We start from the raw sequence: 19734 nt of genomic DNA, 5'->3' as shown, positions 1-19734 counted from the left end.
GTAACTACTACACCACCTGCTGGCCCCACTTCCAAGATAATTTTTAAAACCTGGTTTATTTGGGATTTTGTGTGCAATAAAAATGAAACAAAAAAATTTGACTTCTACGTGGTCGCCTTAGCCCTTCACACTTTTGCCAGTTCATCACTGACCAACATGAGCCCAACTTTTATCTCCCCACTTCAGCCCACATGCCCACACCTCCCCTGAGCAAGCAGTATTTCTCCTGCATTTCCAGACTATGCTCTGAACACATCTATGACAGGTACCCAAATGTTTACCTCTGGTCCTTTTCCTTTCTCCCTCCTGCAACATTATTGGTGCTGCAGAGAACAAAGTATGAGGTACTATGTCCCCATCTACTGTACTCCTACAGTGTCAACTACTCCAAGGCTCACTGCCTCCTGCCCAGAGCATCCCTGAGCATTCTGAGAAGTTTCCAGTGTGTGAGGATGAGAAAAAGGCTGGAACATGAACATTTGAGGTATCTGTTCATATTTATATTCAGTTTATAACCAGGATCAGCCCACGGCTCGTGGTTAAGGCAGCCAGCATAGTTTACAACACAGATAAAGCCATTCAGTATCTTCCCTTTTAACTAGGGACCACGTTAAACAAGGGTATAAAACACAATTACTTTATTGACTTCTTACAATCAAATACTGCCAACTAGCATTACTTCCACTCACGCATCATTAAGAACAAAAGATGTTTCCTTGGCATTTTCCAACGATGCATTATACAATAAAGTTAGAACTTAAACGCACCCTGATTAATTATGTAAACTGTAATTTTTTTTTAAAAGCGTAACTAATAATTTGGTTCCTTTCTTCATAAAATGGAAATTTAAATATTTCTGATAGTCTTGAGGTTATCATTATGTTATGAGTAGTGCAAAGTGTGGCACATATAGTTTCATCTACAGAGGTGTGTGTTTTACACACCTTAAACAAAATGTGCTTAATAAGATGCATACAGTCAATGCATGATAGAAAGCATGTTCAAACAGAAGGCAGCCCCCAGGCCACCATATTGTTTAGGCTTTACTTTATCATTTATGGCATTAATTACACATAACATAACTTTTATACACTTTAACCCTGAAGAAAAATAACTGTTGCTTGAAAAACTTATTCCAGGTAGCCATTTGGTTTGTATCAGGAGAAAATGCGCCTCAGAGAGTTTAGTGTCTGCTTGGTCGTAATCATCAGCTCGAGTCAATGAACCAGATCCACGACACATTTCACAGTGACTGTTTCCCAGGTCCTGGCCACGCCTCTTCTCCCATGGTATGCCAGACAATGAAGCATTTCTGGGATTACCCCTGTATGTGGTTTTCCCTTTTTTTTTTTTTTTTTTTTTTTTGCCATTTTCGCTGGTATTGGAATGTCCTTGGCTTTCCCAGTGCTGGCTGCAAACTTCTGCCAAGTTGAAGAGGCTGCGGCAGTTTCCGACTGTGGTGGCAAGCTCCATAACTCTGACTTCTCCACAAAGTCAGTATCTACATCCAGCTCCTTTTCTACTGGACCTTTTACAAGTCTGGTCTTTTCAGCCTTTAGCTGTTTGTTTTCTCTCCTTAATCTTTCATTCTCAGCCATAAGGAATTCCACATGCCTCTTCAAATCTGCAATTTTGGTGGCCTGTTCCTCTATAATTGTTTTATCATCTTTTGGAGCTTTGCTTCCCATGCACGTCTCTACTGGCTCATTCTTTTGCTGAAGTAAAAATAACAGTGTGTCAGGGTCTCTGTCAAAGACACCCTGGATTCCAGGCGGGTGTCTCTCAGTGGAAGGGCCCTCAGCTGTACTTCTGAGCTAGCAAGGGGCTGTGGCCCTCGGCATCCTCAGCAGGGGGCTTGTGAGATGTCTGAACATGGGCAGCTGCATCCCTGTCCATGCTCTGCTGGGCTTTCCACCTCTCTTCTCGCTTTGCCCTTTTCCACCGCTCCTGGATGAGGAGAAACTGTTTCATGTGGCTGTCCCTTTGCAATTCCAGTGATAAATGAGCCTGTTACACAGAAGGTACAAGTTGCAGAATTTAGTATTTTAAGTTACTTAAGTAATGTTCAACATATACTATTCCAACATCCTCCTTTGGATAATTCAATAACTTAAAATTCATATACTATTTGAAATTTACGAACTTTAACTTTTTTCAAAATAACAAGGCCTTCCTAGATAAGCTAACACTTGTTTCCCCTTAATTTTGCTGGAGAGTGCATGCAATCACTAGAGAAAGACAGCGACATGGGGGGCGGGGGGATGGTGTATTCCACAAACCCTTTTCCTCCATTTCTCCTTTCAAGATTCTAGGCGCACAGGCTTGGTGTGTTTCCAAGACACCAAGACCAGAACTTGAACTATGCAGTCAGCTATGTAGGATCCAACTGCCTTAACCAGCATGTCACCAGCTGGCCTCCTAACATTTTTATTCATTAAAAAAAAAAAAAACAACCACCATTCATTTAGAAAACAGGGAGTCTTATTACCAATCAATACACTGAACTAAACTTTTTCTGACCGTAGGTAACTTACTCTTTCCTAGAATGTCATCTGTACTCAGCTTAAAATCAGAAATCTTCCTTTTTTAGACACATGAACCCTACAAACAACTCAAAAGCAAGTCATCTTATCAACAGGGTTTTGAGAAAGCTCAATGCATTATGTAGCTATTCCAAGCAGGTTTGATACCTTCAGAGGGAGTCTAAAGGGTAAGACATACTTTTAAATTTCCATGGTTCAGTGTGAAGAACTAGTGATGTTTCCCTGTCTTAATATTCTGCACAGAAATTCTCTCTTCAGTTAAGAGAAATGTTCACCGAGTATCTCCTACATAACTGCCATTTTTATAATCTGGAAATAATTTTCAAAACCTAGGTAGGCCTTCCCCAAGCACAGAAGACAATTTAGTCACTGGTGAAACAAACAGAAAGTACCAGAACAACCTAAAAGGTCATAAAAAGTGGGAAGCTGTTGAGATTTAAATTGCCTTTGACAACAAATGGCAGTCTGGCTAGTTTCAGGCCTGCTTACTGGACTGCTTACAGGACTTCAAAAAGGTTGCAAAATAATGGAATTACAGTTAAAAAAATTTAAATCCATACATATTTTTCTTATTAGGCATTTTTCCATGAAGACTCTACATATGAGCTAATGATCAGACAGGTTCTAAGGAGGTCATCTCTAAATGATCCATCTCTGGTGAACAAAGATCCGTTAGTAACTGCTAGAAAAAGGAGAGAAGTTTCTGCATGCCACATCTGACATAACCAGCAGTTCATTTAGTCTTAACTGTCTTTCTGAAATACTCTTAATTTACCTGTTTTTGACTATAGCCTTTTGAGAAATATACAATTCAAGTCTCCACAAGAAAATCTTTCTAGCTCTTGCTGTAATATTAAGAACATGTCTCAGGACCAGCAGATGGTGCAATGGTTATGTTGCTGGACTCCCACGTAGTCAACTGTGGTTCCAGTTCCAGACCCGGTGACTTAAAACTCACGCCAGTGTATGTGTGGCCAAGATCTCAAGAAGAGACTGGAGAAGGGATTGTGGCATAGCCATCTCCCCTGGTGTGGGTGATTTCTCACTTTCTGTTTCTCTCTCTCTCTCTCTCTCACACACACACACACACACACACACACACACACACACACTCTCTCTCTCTCTCTCTCCAGTGAGCACATATGCCCTATAGCAAAAATATCTCTCTTAAAAAAAAAAAATAAAAAGAACACATCTCACCTGCTCAGACTGTGTCAGCTTCATGGCTTCGGAAAGGTATGCTGATAAGAAAGAGATAAATGAGTGCTGTCATTTTGTAATGAACAAATCAAAAGAAAAGTTTTAATACTCATAATGATACTGTGGTCTTAGAACCAATTCTACTTTAACTGGAAATTTTTAAAAGGGACAGGATTCTTTTTTTTATACACATATATATTAGTTTTTATTCCCTCTGTGATCAGAGCTACACTTTTTTTCTTACAATGTTGGAGGAATTAGGGCATAAAACAAACTCTAATGTGTACTGAACATTTACTAGGTTTGAGGAATGTTGTCTCACTTAAACATATATATAGTTTTCTTTTTTAATAAATATTTTATTATTTTTAATACACTCTACCTCTATATATTTAATTACAGCATGCAAAATGAATTTTCCCAGCATGAATACGTTACATATTATACCTGCTAATGATTACATGTATAATTATTTTTTATTTCGAGTACTCTATCATTATCATCATTACTACTTTAAAACTTGCTACGTGCACTCATCAGAGAGAGAAAAAAAGAAAGAAAGCTGCCAGGTCTAGGACTAAAACTGTGACTGGCCATGTGGGAGTATAACACCTTAACCACCATGCCACCTTCTGGCCCTAGAAACAGGATTCTTACTTAAACTTCTCCAAAATGGATGTCAGTGGTACTCTAATGTAAACATTCTCTACCCCATCTTGAAGGTTTTAGGCTTTAAAACCCCTGTATATTTTACAATCAAGAAACCAAAGACCAGCAGATGGTATAGTGGTTATGTCACTGGACTCCGACATGGCTGACCAAGGTTTGCGTCCTGAACCCAGTAGCTTCAAACTCACACTAGGTGTGTGTGTGTCTGTGCCCAAGATCCCAGGAGGAAAATGAAGGAGAAGGGATTGTGGCGTGGCCCTGGTTCCTGGTAGACTAAAGGAAGGAGATCACAGTGTGGTTGAGCCCTGTGGAGGGTACTCCCTCTACCCTCCCTTGCATGTGCATGCATTTTATCGTGAATTTTAAAAATAACAAAGCAGATACCAAGTAAATGATGAGAAAAGGGAACTAAGAAAATCAGAAGAACCTATTGCTTCTTAACATAACAACATCTGTTACTATTCTATCAGGAATCTGTTAAGCTAGAACTAAAGCACAAAACTGTGTGGCAAAATATCACCTCTACATGACAATGGCAGATCTGCTCCAGAATCAATTTCATGCCATCCCAGCTTAAAGGGAAGGCCCAGGTTAATATGTTTTCAACCAAAATATTGATCAAATACATACATGTGTCTCCTAAGATTTACTTGTATTCTGAAATGTTCATTTTGAGTTCTAAGCATTGCAATGCCTACTGTTAACTTCTTTTGACTCTTTTCTTGGTCTGTGAAAGAAATGAAATTCACTTAGGGAACTCTTCTCCATGAGACAAAGAATTAGTTACAGCTGCTAACCAAGGATTTAAGGAAGAAAATGTCTTAGCAATACTGCATCCCTTGGTTTCTGTGGCTTCTTAAACTTGCCTTTTTCAGTAGAGTGAAAAAAATGTGGATACCTTCCCCTCACCACCTCCTGCCACATCAAAACAACTTTTTCCTTTCTGATTTCCCAGCTTATCTAGCAAATGAATTCTCATGTTCTTAGTTTCTATCTTAACTTAGCCACTGTCTACCTCAAAGGTATATCCTATCCTTCCCCAAAGGGAAGAAAAATCAAGCAATCTCATTTCAGTGCTTTCCAAACAAACACTGCAATATATAGAAGCTATGGAGCCCTTAGCTATGTATTCTTAGGGTAAGCTTTTAGTGTCATAATTTGACAGCTAGACACAAAGTTCTTCCCTTCCCTTGGTTTGCCCTTAAGTTCTCTCATTTCAGGCTTTCCTTTCTATTAGTCTTTCTCAGACATTGACCTTTCCCTGTCACATCTCACCATGATTCCAAATATTTGGGTTCCTTCCTTTCAGAACACATCCCTATCCATACCTCCTAACACACCTGTTGTAAGCCCTAGATGTAAGCCCAGTTAGAAAACAGGGAGTTCACTCCAACCACATCAGTTTTTAGCTCTACTCTAAAATACAACACAAGGCTATTTTTAACCAAGTCAAAACTTCAAATCCGCTCAGTGGGATTTACTAATCACATTAAGTTCTATCTCCATAATTAAAGCTAATGTGATCTAAGAGGCTTCCTTTATCTTTTCTACTCCCGAGATAACAGAATTCAGACTGGGGACAGAGATGGGACTATATAAGCCCAACATTAGCTTTAAGTCTTATAAGACAAGGATTAGTTAGGAATGATGCTTTTCCTTCTTTTATGTATTCAGCACAGTATACAACATAGGCTGTTTCACTCCATTTTAACATATGGTCAACAACCATATTGGGTTTTATAACTAAAGGTATCGTTTCACTGTGGCAGTGCTTGTCAATGTGTTTTCTTAGAGTTAAACACAGTACATTGTCTTCACAGTGACTACAAATTAACAATCTGGTTCATAACAAAATATGGTCTAAGAAAGATAAAGAGCATTAGCTAACAGATGTAATGTACAAAGCCTCCATAAAAATACAAAGATTTGGGCCAGCAGGTGATATGGAGGTTAATGTGCTGGATCACACATGGCTAACTCCTCAATTTGAGTCTTGGATCTGGGACATGCATGCTTGGCACACGTATGTGTAAGCCCCAAATCCTGAGAGGACACTGGAAGAGAAGGGATTGTGGTGTGGTCATTCTTCCCCGCAATGCCCAGGGTAATTTCTCATTGCCCTCCAGCCCTTCTCTCTATGGAGAGCCCATGCACTCTATAGCAAAAGTTTAAAAAACAAAAAATCTCAAAGATTATGGGGTACTCATTATACTACTCAGCCCTACAGGTGATACATGGGTATGTGTAAGTGACAAAAGTAACTCTTTAAAAAAAAGAAAATAAATTTTCTCTCAAAATTATTAACTGGTAGGGGGAAAAAAATTAGTGATGGGTACTTAGTCCAAATCAGCATTCAATAATGCTGTCTGCATTTCAACAGTAAAATACCATGGAAGGGGCAAACTACCAATAAAGAGTGTGGCTTTGAGCATCATACTAGCCCAAGAGAAAAGAAAAGCACCTTCTAACAGAAATACTTCAAGGCTTTCTCTAAAAAGATGGCCTACCTCCATTTTTGATGCATGAGTTAAAACACCTCCTTCTTAAAGCTTTTAAGTTTGATTCTCAGCCAAAAAAAAACTGATCTGTGCAAAACAGGTCTCCAAGATCTATTTCTGAGTTCAACATATGCTATACTCCTTGACGAACTAAGATGAAATTAAGACTTTGATAAGAAGCCAACACTTCTAAATTTCATACCTAAATAAAACTATCATCAGCATGTTACTACAGGCATGCATGTAGAGATGAAATATTCAGAGGGAAGCAAAAGAAGGTCCACAGGGAAAAAATTCTTTCAACATTTTAGGTAGCAAAGAGCTTTGGTAGGATTTGTATTATCAGTACCTCAGAAAAAAGAAACTCAGTAAAGGTGAATTGGTTGCAATTTAATTACTTTTAGACCCTAAAATGGTCAGCCAAAAATCCAAAATCCTTTTAAAAAATAACAAAGGTGATTGGAGCAAGCTCACATTCAGCTTCTGTTTTTAGTGATTTTCAGACACAGAAGCTCCACCCAGAAATCATCTATTGCTTTACCATTTATGCCATCTTCATGGTTTAGAAAGAAGACTGCTTAAGAGAAGCTGGGGAACCCAACGCACTCACTGGAAAAATCATTAAAGCAATGTCAACCCTGTACATGCAGGACAGCACACATCACTCCTATTAATTATTACTTCTATCAGTAATTGTGTTACATGAACCAGGGAAAAGAAATTGTTTTTTGATTTTACACTTGGTATTTCTTTTTTTTCTTTTTTTAATTTTTTTTGAGAGGGTTTCACTACAGGGCGTGGGCGCTCGCCAGACAGAGAGACATAGAGACAGAAAGCAAGAAATCACCCCCCGGGGGGGATGGTCACACGGCAATCCCTTCTCCTCCATTCTCCTCTCGGGATCTTGGGCATGCACGCACATGCCCCCGGCGTGAGTTTTAAGCCACCGGGTCCGGGACGTGAACCCCGGTCGACTACGTGGGAGTCCAGTGACATAGCCATTACGCTAACTGCTGGTTCCCACACTTGGTATTTCTTTAAAAAAAATACTCACCTGCAGCCTTTTTGTGACAAGAAATAGCCTCTTCGTATTTCCCTGCAGCTAATAATCGATCTGCTCTTCTGCTCTGTTGATGAGCCTAGAAGACAAACATTCCTAAATTCATCTGGATTATAAAATTCATGACTTAAAAAAATAATTTTTCTTTTTTGGGAGTTTTTTTGCTATAGAGCACATGCGCTTGCCAAAAAGACAGAGACAGAGAGACAGAAAACGAGAAATCACCCCCTGGGGAGATAGCCATGCTGCAATCCCTTCTCCTCCATTCTTCTCTTGGGATCTTGGGCATGCCCGCACACGCGCCCAGCGTGAGTTTAAGCCACCAGGTATGGGACTTGAACCGTGGGCGACTACGTGGGAGTCCAGCGACATAGCCATTACGCTAACTGCTGTTCCCAAAAACCACTAATCTTGTAAAAAGATAAATAATGCTGTTTATTTCCACATATCAAACCACCATTACATTAAAGCTGTATCTTTTTTATTTTTTATTTATTTTTTGCCATGGGGTATGTGCAATCATCAGAGAAAGGCAGTGAGAAGAAAGTGAGAAACTACCCGTAGCCATGACACAATTATTTCTCCTCCTGGGATCTTGGACATGCATGCGCACACACCTGTTCTGATTTATAAGCCACCAGATCCAGGACTTGAACCTCGGGTGGCCATGTGGGCACACCTTAACCACCATGTCACCTGCTGGCCCCTATAGCTATTATCTATAAGTGGAGAAATGAAACGAATGGAGGCTAGAGCAAAAGTATCAGGAAGGAGCTAACTAGCCACTTCTCTTCAATCTACCAATAAGCCCTCCCAAGGTTAATATCACTCATTTAACTCCTTCACTGACCCACAATCTTGCATTATTCAGAGAGTAACCAAGAGTTACAATCATATATTGTATATATTTTGTTGATTTTGTGTGTACTTTGATTTTTAGCAAGCTCTTTTCAAAAAAGAGTCATTTTGTAAACACTTTTCATTAGACTGTATAGTTTTAAAACTATAATCAGGAAATCACCACACAGTAAAAATCCAATCTTCTCTTATATCAACCCACCCTTCCCTTTCAACATCAGAGTTACTATTTATTTTTTATTTGCTTTATTGCCAAAGGGCATCTGCAATAGGAAGGCAGAGAGAAGAATGTGGTTACATCACAATCCTTCTTCCTCCACTTCTCCATTCCATCAGGTCTCTGGGAGCACAAGCCCAGCCTATTTTTCAAGCCACTGGGTAGGGGATTCAAACCACACTCAGTCTACAGGATCAGGTTTTCTGTGCATAGTGCTTAACTGCTATGCTATAGGGCTAGCCCAAATTACTGTTTAAAATTAAAGATTTATACATTGTACAGTTGAGGAATTAATGATACCAATATTTAAGAGCAGAGTAGAGATTTTTTTCAGGTACAACTCACTAATAGAACACAAAATCAGAAGTTCTAAAAGCAAATAACTTCAGACCCCTTTAAACGTAAACATAAATGGGCTAGTCACTGATCTCACATTTGTGGTGCACTATAAAAATTTCAGATGAGTTTTTTTTTTTGTTAAGGTTTCTGCCATAGGTTATGTGTGCTCACCAGAGAGAGACAGAGAGGGAAAGTCAGATATCACCCTCCAGATGGGATGGCCATACCACAATCCCTTCTCAGCCAATCTCCTCTCGGGATCTGGGTACACAAGCACACGCAACCTCTGTGATTTTCACGCAGCCCCGTCTTGAACCACACAGTGGGTCTGGTGGGAATCCAATGTCTTAACCACCACGCCACCTGCTGGCCCCTGTAATGAGTTTTAATGCACATTATTTCACCTGCTTTCACTACAGCTTTGTGACTGTCCCCCCCACCCCAATGAGGCCCAACAGACTGATGGATTTACATAATTTAATGTTATATAGTGAGCTAATAAAGAGAAAGAAAAGTAATCAAACATAGAAACAGTGGTGGAACAATTCATTACTGAATGGGTGGAGGAAGAGATGAGAAACAGTTGTTCAATTGGTATAGTTTCAATTTTGTGAGATGAGAATGTTCTAGAGCTTTTTTGTGCAAAAATGTGAATATACTTAACACTACGAAACTGTACATTAAAAAATGGTTATCAGGGTAAATTTCTAAAGTTTTTTTCTTTCACTTATAAATAAAAATCAGGACCAGCCTATGGCATGGTAATTAAGGCAACTGGATCCCATGTGGCCCCTGTGCAGTTTGAGTCCCAGGCAACCTGAAAAATATGCCAGGCATGTGTGCCGGCATGCCCAAAATCCCAAGAGAAGAATGGATTGCAGAGTGGGCATCACCCCTTGGGAGTGCTTCCTCACTTTCCCTCTCTCTCTCTGGAGAGCATACACACACCCTATAGCAAAATTTAGGGCCAGCAGGGGCACAGTGGTTAAGATCTTGGATTCTCATATGGTCAACTTCAGTTCAAGTCCCAGCCCCCAGCAGCTTGAAAATCATGCCAGGCACATGTGTTTGCATGTCCAAAACCCTGAGAGTATAATGGGGAAGGGATAGAGGCATGGCCATACACAGAAGGTGATTTCTCACTCCGCCCCCCCCTCCTTTTTCTCACTCTGGTAAGTGCATGTGCCTGATGGGGAAAACAAACAAAAAATGTTAAGTCTCAAGAAAGAAAGGAGGAAAAAAAAAAAAAAAAACAAACAAATCTGTTCTGTCAGACATAGAGTGATGTACCCTGAATTTTTTCAAGAAATGGGCTATTGATACCTCAAAAATACTTCAGAGAATCACTTTTGCAACTGAGTTATAGATATCTGGGCATGTCTGCAGATCATACTCAGTGCAAAACAGAGATCAAGACAAAAGGGTTGACAGAGGAAAAAAAGAATCTCCGAAATCCCAGTTACTATAAACCTTAATCAATGGCTTAGTGTAGATCTAGGCCTTCCAAGAACCAGGGCCTCGGGGCTCAAGTTCTGGCTCACCACTAAAGTAGCTTAAGTTAGTCCAGCCTTCGAGACCTATTTCCCACTCGTAAAGTAATGGATCTGGATCAGACTTATGCTTCTGAAGTTTTAATGGGAACATCAATCACCTGAGAATCTGGTTAAAATACAGATTTCTAGTCAGCAGGTTTGGAATAGGGCTTAATATTCATCCCAGGTAAAGCTGAAGTTGCTGGCTCTGAGAAGCAAGGAGATGCTATCTGAGGTTACTTCACTCCATGTGTCTCTGATGACTTCAATCACTTACAGTGCTATGAATATTTATGAAGCTCCCTAATTAAACTTCAAGCTATGTGATGACAGAATAAAGTGTTACTTGAACTGCTGAACACTTAAAAAATCTCTAATTCCTCTGCCACTTCAAGAGCGGTAGCTCATAGTCTCAGATATTACCAATCCCAACAAAAACACACGTCTACTCTAGATCATTTGGCATCACAGCAATAAAATTCTGTTTAAAAAAAGAGTATAGTTCCTATTAAGTTATTATTAGTAGAACTTATCCAGGAAGTGCAGATTGCATAGAGCTTACCTGCCTACATTCAAATCTCAGCTTGAATAGACACATGAACTTGGCTTTTAAAACTATCTGCCTCAGTTTTTCTCATCTTTGGAACAATAGTTGTTATGAAATCTGAACTAGTTAAAACATCAATACTTAGAATGGTGCCTGCATAGCACTCAATAAACTCATCATTATGCTAAATACTATAAAAGAAAAAAAAAGTGTAGTGGTATCTGCTGTCAAGAAGTTGAAGCCAGGTGATGGTGCAGAGTTTATGCAATAGGCCCTACTCAGGAAAGGTCCTGGGTTCAAGACCCATGATCCAGTCAGCTGAGACCATGAGTAGATTGTGGCACAAGAATCCTATTGGGGAGTGGCTTCTCAATCTCTCTCTCCCCCGAGATATAAATGTTAAAAAAACATTGACAGGGACCAGCAGATGGAATAATAGTTATGTCACCAGATTCTCCCATGGCCCATAGTACAAGTCCTGGACCCAGAGGCTCAAAGCTCACACTGGGTGCATTTGGGTGAGCGTGTGGGGGTGTGTGTGTGCCCAAAATCCCAAGAAGGAAAATGGAAGACGGGATTTGAGTGTGGCCATCACACCTGCCAGTTGATTTCTCACTTTCTGTTTTTCTCTCAGCCTTGCTGGTGAGCGCACACACACACCCTATAGCAAAAAAAGCTCTCCAAAAAAAAAAAAAAAAGTTGGTCAAATAATTAGGTACACTAAATAGTGTTTTTAAAAAATTGAACATATTAGGACCAGCAGATGGTATAATGGTTATATTGCTGGACTCTCAAGTAGTAGACTGCAGTTTGGGTCCTAGACCCCGTGGCTTCAAACTCACTCCAGGTAGAAGTACATGCATGTCTAAGATCCTGAGAAGAGAACGGAGGAGAAAGGATTGTGGCAGGGCCATCACTCCCTAGGGGTTGATTTCTCACCTTCTGTTTCTTTGTCTTTCTCTGTCTCTATGGCAAGGGCATGAGCCCTATTGCAAAAATCTCCCTTAAAAAAAAATGAACGCATTATAGGAAATCTACTTTAGTAGCAATTCTTACTCTTAATCTTTAAAGATTTTACATATCAAAACTGATATTCTTGGGGCCAGCAGGTGGCGTGGTGGCTAAAGACACTGGATTTCCATCCACATGGCCCACCACAATTCAAGTCCCAGACCTGGTGGATTGCTTTCTCATTTTCCCTCTTTCTTTCTCTGATCAAACTGGAAAATAATAATAAATAAAGTTAAAGAAAATAATTATTATAAAACAAAAAAACTGATATTCTTGGGTCCGCAGGTGGTATGGTGTTTAAGGCTCTGGATCCCATGTGGCCAGCTCTGTGGTTCAAGTCCCAGGCCCGGTGGCATGAAAAACACACTGGGTGTGGGCTAGCAGGTGGCTTGGTACTCAAGGCGGCTGGACTTCCACACGGCTGATGATGGTTCCAGCCTTGGACCAGGCAGCTTGAAGGTCATGCTGGGCATGTGTGTGTGTGCATGTCCTAAATCCCAAGAAGTGAATGAAGATTGGACTGTAGTGTGTCCATCCCCTAAGAGATGATTTCTCACTTTCCCTCTATATCTCTCTCCAGCAAGTGCAGAAAACTCATGGCAAAAATCTACAAAAAAAAAAAAAAAACAAAACAAACAAACCTGATATTCTTTAAATACTATTCTTAGTAGAATGACAATGATTAAAAATAATTAATTCCATTAATGTTTCTTTGGAAATTCAAAATGCCGGTTACAAAATTCAAAATAAAACAGTCCCACCTCTTTATGCGCACTGCTCTTCTTCCTAGGCAACCCCTAATTCCTGTGGTTTTTGTATACTGTTATACTATCTGTACCCTAGATACTTAAAAAATTCTTCTCTCATTTCTCATACTTCAGACCAAAGCATATGTTAAGAAAGTTTCAAGTGTTCTAAACTGATGTAGAGAGGGGGTCTAGAGAGAGAAATGAAACAGTCAGACCCTAAGGGGCAGAAAAGAGAGGGAGAGTCCTAACTATGTGTGAGTGCCAGGTCCCACATGTTCCTGGACCCACCTACAATGTACTTTGCCCTTACTATGCCTTTCTTTGGTGTCTGATTCCTTTATCCCATTTGACTTAAGGTTATTTGAAGTGGGTTTCCATCATCTGCAACCAACAGAAATCCTAACCACAGCTAGGCTACTAACTGGCTTACCGAACAAGTATTTTCTATTTCTTTTTTCCCCTCTGGTTTTTGCTAGCCAGAGAGAGAGAAGGAAAGTAAGAAATCATTCCCCAGGGTGGATGGCCACACCACAATTCCTTCTCCCTCATTCTCCCCTCAGGATTTTGGACAGGCACACACATGCACACACCCAGGATACTTTCCAAGCTACAATGTCTGGGACTTGAACTGCATAGATAGCCATGTATGGGTCCAGCCTTTAACCTCCACACCACCTGTTGGCCCATGCTAACTATTTGCTAACTATTTTTAAAATACAGGTTAAGGCCCAGCCTTTGTGGTGCAGTCAGTAACATACTGGGACTGTAGAGCTAATTGCAGTCTGAATCTCCAGTCCAGTCAGACTGAAAACATGCCAAACTCATGAGCTTGTGCTCAGGATTTTGGTGGCTGGAGGACTGGAGGAAGGTGATAATAGTGTGATTAAATCCAGCAGAGGGTATTTTTCTATCATGCGCAAGCAATTAAAAAAAAAAAAAAAAACAAGTGCAATATTAACTTCTTTCAAAGTAAAACAGTATTACCTACTTTAACTTTCAGTTACTTATTTCTGTGTTCTTGGGGAAAGCTGTATGTAAAATAAAAAGAACACCACACCAAATACAATACCAAAAAGAAGGCAGAGGAAAAAGTCAATTAGGAGCAAAAGAGAAACCTTACTCATTATTCCCTTCCAAATCAATTTATTTGAATCTTCAACAGATCAGTAGCAAGCCCTATCTCCAAATAGTAAGAACTGAATTGACTAACATGATGCAATTAAACTTAAGACAAACGCTAAGGTATTGGAGAATTCTAGGGAGACCTCTTTTTCACTTTAAGCCTAAGGATTAATTTCCAGATGCAGCTCTGCCTGCATCTTTTTTTCCCCTTGAGCTTCCAGTTTAGTTAGTTCAATTTAGCAGGTTATAACAGCATTATTTTTGTTCTAAATCTACAAGTAAATGTTTAATGTATCATATAGAGACAACGAAAGTTTTAGTCTTTCTGTTTTTTGATAAATTGATGAGGGTCTCTGCATTTTTTGCACAATTTCAAGAGGCACCTTCCATAAAGTAGTAGCTCTGCAGTAGCATGTGTATTTGCCATTCTGTAAAAATCCCTCATTGTAGATCATAGTCCAAACAGATAAGTAAACATGATTTAACAGAAAGACCATTTTTTTTTGTTGTTGTTGTTTTTGTTTTGTTTTTAAGAATCTTGCTTTCAGGAACCAGCAGTTAGCATAATGGCTATGTCGCTGGACTCCCATGTAGTCGACCACAGTTCAAGTCCCGGTCTCGGTGGCTTAAAACTCACACCGGGCGCGTGTGCGTGCGTGCCCGCCCAAGATCCCGAGAGGAAAATGGAGGAAAAGGGATTGCGGCGTGACCATCCCCCCTGGGGGGTGATTTCTCGTTTTCTGTCTCGATGTCTCTCTCTGTCTGTCTGGCGAGCGCACGCGCCCTGTAGCAAAAATCTCTTAAAAAAACCAAGAATCTTGCTTTCAAATCTCATATCAAAGGGACCAGCAGATGGTGTAATGCCTACATTGCTGGACTCCCACGCGGTTTGAGTTCCTGACCCGGCGGCTTAAAACTCACGCAGGGCATTCACATGTGCATGTGTGCCCAAAACCCGGAGAGGAGAATGGAGGAGAGGGGACTGCAGCGTGGCCATCCCCTCCAGTGGGATTATTTCTCCCTTTCTGCTGGCCGTTCTGATGACTGCATGCACCCTATAGCAAAAATCTCTCAAAACAAAACAGAACAAAAAATCCTGTATCATCACTTATGCTACATTTCAAAGTCAACCGTAAAATAATGGGGGCGGGGGACCATCTCATATAGACAAGATAAATAACATAGGTAATGCATCTGTTACCAACCTCAGCACTTAGAAACATTAGACATATTTCACTGCACCATCGCCTTTCCCCAGAATGCTTCAGTTAAGCCAAGCGTAGCTTGTGACATAGGATACATTTTCTTTGGAATTTTTCAAGCCTCTTTTTACCTTGAAGATTTTACTGCCAATATAAATAACATGGAATGATTAGAAAGACTCCAAGTATGTACAAAGCCATTCCTTCAGCCATGGTATCTAATTTTTTTCTTAGATGAGAAGTTTGTAAGCAAGAGCTTCATTTACCACTGTGATGTGAGAACCAACCACTCTAGAGGAAGTTACTCAACAAACATAGCCTTAGCATTCTTATGGGCCAAGCCTGTAAAAAAACTGTGGCCATGTAGTCACATAGATCCTGTCCTTTGCAGAGTAAGTAAGCAAAGCATGAGCACAGTCACATATAAATTAAGATCTGACATCACTTCCTAAATTGGCAGCAAACATGCCAAAGAACGAGAAATTATCTCACACACAAGTCTGGACTTGTGCTACCAGCACTCAAATTGCCAAAAATAAATGCAATGAAAGAAATGCCTAAATAAGCACTAAGTAATTTTGTTAAGTTACAATCCTTCCATATTAAAAAGTGAAAGAAAAATACTGATGAAACAACATATTTTGAGATCAAAGACTAGCTATTTTTTTCCTCACTGATAGTACAAGTTATATTTTTCCTTAGAAAAGATTCTAAAATGAGAGAACTAGAAGGCATGAAGAGTACTACACATTAAAATATTTTAAACTAGTCTCTTCCTATCTAAAAAATTCAGTGAGGAAATATGCCTATATAGGTCCTTCTGCAATAAAAGAATCAAAAGTAGAACAGAGGTTGGGGCCAGTAGGTGGCATAGTGGGTAGAAGCTGGATCCCACAGGACAGACCCTGCTGCTGGAGTCCTGAGCTAGGAGCCTGAAAAACACACCAGGCATGTGTGTATGTGTGCTTAAAAAAAAAAAAAAATTGAGAAGAGAATGAAGAGGGGATTGTGGTGTGGCCATCCTCCCAGGGGTGGGGAGTGTGATTTCTTAATTTCTCTCTCTCTCTCTCTCTCTCTGCCTCCTTCTTCCAGGAGCACCTGTGCCTGATTGGGGGGGAGGGAGGGAACAACAAAAAAAGACAAACTAAAAAAGAAAAGTAGAGCAGAGGTAGAGCAGAGGCACTAAAAGCTGACAGAATCTACAATTCAACAGACATAAAGACCACATTGAAATAAAAATGATGAGTACATTAATTGGAAAACATTGATAAAAGAAATCATATAAAAATAATCTGTAATCCACAAAAGTTTGAGTCCCTGACCTACACAATTCATTTTTTTCAAACTGAGAAATATTGAGTCATTGGAAAAGTCATGAAGCATTTTTGCATAGAAAAACACAGAAAACTATGTCATGACTTTCCTGAGGACCCAATAGTTCTTACGTAATTCCAAGGATGCTCTGAGGACTTTATAAATCCATGTACTATCATGTCCTTAATGATTTTGAACCAGACTATGATGCCATTAGATAAAGCTTGTATATACTAGTGGGATTTTCAAAGGCACACTTTGTATATACTGTGGGATTTTTAAATCACAGCACTGAGGGCTGGCTCAGTGGCCTGGTAGTTAAGGCAGCTGGATTCCACATGGCTGACTGTAGTTCTAGTCCCAGATCCAGCAGGAGGGAGAAAGGGATGAGATGGGATTGTGATGTGACCATTCACTGGGGGGGTGGGGTGTGTTTACTCTCCTCCCTCTGGCAAGTGCCCTAGCAACAGACAAATAAAATAAAATAAAATCATAGCACTGATAACTCTCAAGTTCATTCAACTAGATACTAGGTGTCTCCTGACATAACAAGAATATGACAGTTTTCAAAAAAAAAAAATCCAATTTTCTAATACTCTGAGTGATAGAGGCCTGTCACTGGTACTTAGCAGCACAGTTATAATCATTAAAATAAATGTAAATCTCTGTTCCATTGCTATCTTAAAAAAAAAAAAAAAAAAAAAAAAAAAAAACCAGCCAGGCTGGAAATAAGATCTTTCAAATCTTAAATGGCTTAAAAATTCAAGATGCCAAATTTCTTGTAATCATCCACATAAATTTTATGGCTAGATTATGGAATTATGCTAGCCTGATTAATACAATTTTTTTTTAAATACGATTCTTTTAAAAATTCTCCTTCTATAAAAATACTGTTGCCACAATTTAACTAGTTTTTCCTATGCAGATGATTCTGCTGTTCCATCTACTGTCGCCCAGTTTGTCTTCTCATAACTACCACACACTTGTGGGACAGGTGGCTAGGTACGTTGCAGTCTGCAGCCAAATAAAGTGAAGCTTACTGAAACTGAACCAATAGTCATTTTGGAAGGACACACGGACTTTGAAGCACTTTATAAGCAGTTGGTTATTTCCAACAATATTTCTGTCAAGTTTTAGTACTGAGCAATCTATTATATTTCAGTACAACCTTAAAAACAAAAAAGTGAAAGATATTTCCCTGGTTTTTAAAAACTCAAACATAGCCAAATTCTTCTTAAATATTAACAACTGACAGATAGGGGTAGGGCCCAAATTAACAAAACAGTGAGGCCTTCTCAGAGTGGCTAGCCTGGCACTAGTGATTAAGAATCACAGCTTTAAGGTCTTAGAATCTTAGGCTTTCAAAGTTCAACTAGTTACTTGTATAACTGAAGTTTACAAGTAAGATTCTAAGTTAAGGGTTTCTGGTCTAGTTATAATAGATAACTCTTACATTGTACTATGTACTAGGTAAAGTACTAAGCGCTTCACAGCTATTTACTCTTTAATCCTCACAACAAACCTAAAAGAGGACAAGTACTTTGCCCAAGGTCACACAACTATTAAGTGACAAAGCCAGAATTCAAATTCAAGCAATCTGGTTCCAGAACATAGACTGTTAAACCACCAGCTCTACTGTTTCTCTATAGAGTGGTTTGAACCAGTTCAGGGCTCTTCCAGACACTAGGGTTCAGAGTTCTAATGTGAGGAACTAATCCTCTATAAATACGATTTCTTGTTCCAATCCCACCATCACAAATGAACTGCGAACCAGTGACTTAAAAGTTCTTCCTGTCTTCAACTTTTAACTAATCTGACTTGTATCCAAAATGGGTATCCTCACAGAGAAAGCAAAAGACACAATGGCTAGTCTGTAAAGACTTGTGTTTCTTCTGGATGATAGGTTTTGTTTCCTGTTCTTCTAATAGTAACCCCCAAAATGCCTAAAAACACAGTTGAGGACTTTTACTAAGGACAAACATCTACTATACTTTCGTGATACCTCAAGTGAAGAAACCAAACTAAACGGCTCTCTTCCCAGGGTCTCTTAATATATTCGGGGAAAAGAGATGTTATCAGGTTATGCATCTGAACGGATGCCAAAAATGAGTGAGGAGACAAATGGGGGTAAGAGGAGATAATATTCCATCTTGGAATGCTTCTTGGACCCGGGCCCCCAATGTCAAAAGTTAAAACCAGAATTACACAACGTTTCTGTCCTGACCAGCTTCAGATGTTTCTCCAGGCTGCAGGCAGGTGACGACGTGGCGCCTGAAGGCACTGCCCCCGGCCAGAAGAGAGGTGGCGGCCCCGGCTGGTAGCAGCCCCTTGCCCGGGACCCTGAGGCAGGGGGCGACCGGAGGGGCAGGAGCTTCCCAGAGACCCCCGAGGAGGGAAAAGTCTGGGGCGGTTTGACCAGAGCCACTGTGGAGCCAGGGCCTGCCAGGCTCTTCAACCACCTCCGCCAAACCGGCCTCCCAGCCTCAAGGGAGCAGCCTGCCTGACCAGGACGAACCCGGACTCCCGAGGCTACGGCACTTAGGTCGGACGCGAGCCTCTCTGGGCCACTCACCAGATTGAGGGGTCCTTCCATTACTTCCATAGACCTCCGGGTAAGCGGCGGCCTGAGGAAGGGGAACAGCGGCGCCAGGGAACATGGAGGGGAAGAGGAGGTGAGCGCGACGCAGCAGCAGAGACTGCGACCCGTCTCCGCGCCCGGGGAGCGAGCGGTGGGCGCAAAGGGAGTAACAACCACACCACTTCCTCCTCCGGCGCCGCGCCACGGACCCGCCCCCTGCGCCGCCGCCGCGACCACGCACGGCGCCATGACATCACGCGCACGGTTGGCTGGCGCGAGGTGGGAGAACAGGGAG

The 19734-nt window shown here is 40.6% G+C and overlaps 1 protein-coding gene across 1 annotated transcript; it reads right to left on the bottom strand.

Moving 5' to 3' along the window:
* Nucleotides 1–359: 359 nt before the first annotated feature.
* Nucleotides 360–19717, bottom strand: NRBF2 (nuclear receptor binding factor 2). Its single transcript, XM_027774070.1, is given in 6 exon segments — nucleotides 360–464; nucleotides 1368–1799; nucleotides 1801–2007; nucleotides 3744–3784; nucleotides 7965–8049; nucleotides 19434–19717. Coding segments are annotated over 6 exon segments (1125 nt in total). The 5' UTR covers nucleotides 19689–19717.
* Nucleotides 19718–19734: the final 17 nt, after the last annotated feature.

The sequence above is a fragment of the Tupaia chinensis genome, unplaced genomic scaffold, assembly GCF_000334495.1.
Source record: "Tupaia chinensis unplaced genomic scaffold, TupChi_1.0 Scaffold000399_1, whole genome shotgun sequence".
Classification (NCBI taxonomy): Eukaryota; Metazoa; Chordata; class Mammalia; order Scandentia; family Tupaiidae; genus Tupaia; species Tupaia belangeri.
The sequence above is the reverse complement of the archived record's forward strand: the minus strand, read 5'-3'. Positions and strand labels throughout refer to the sequence as shown.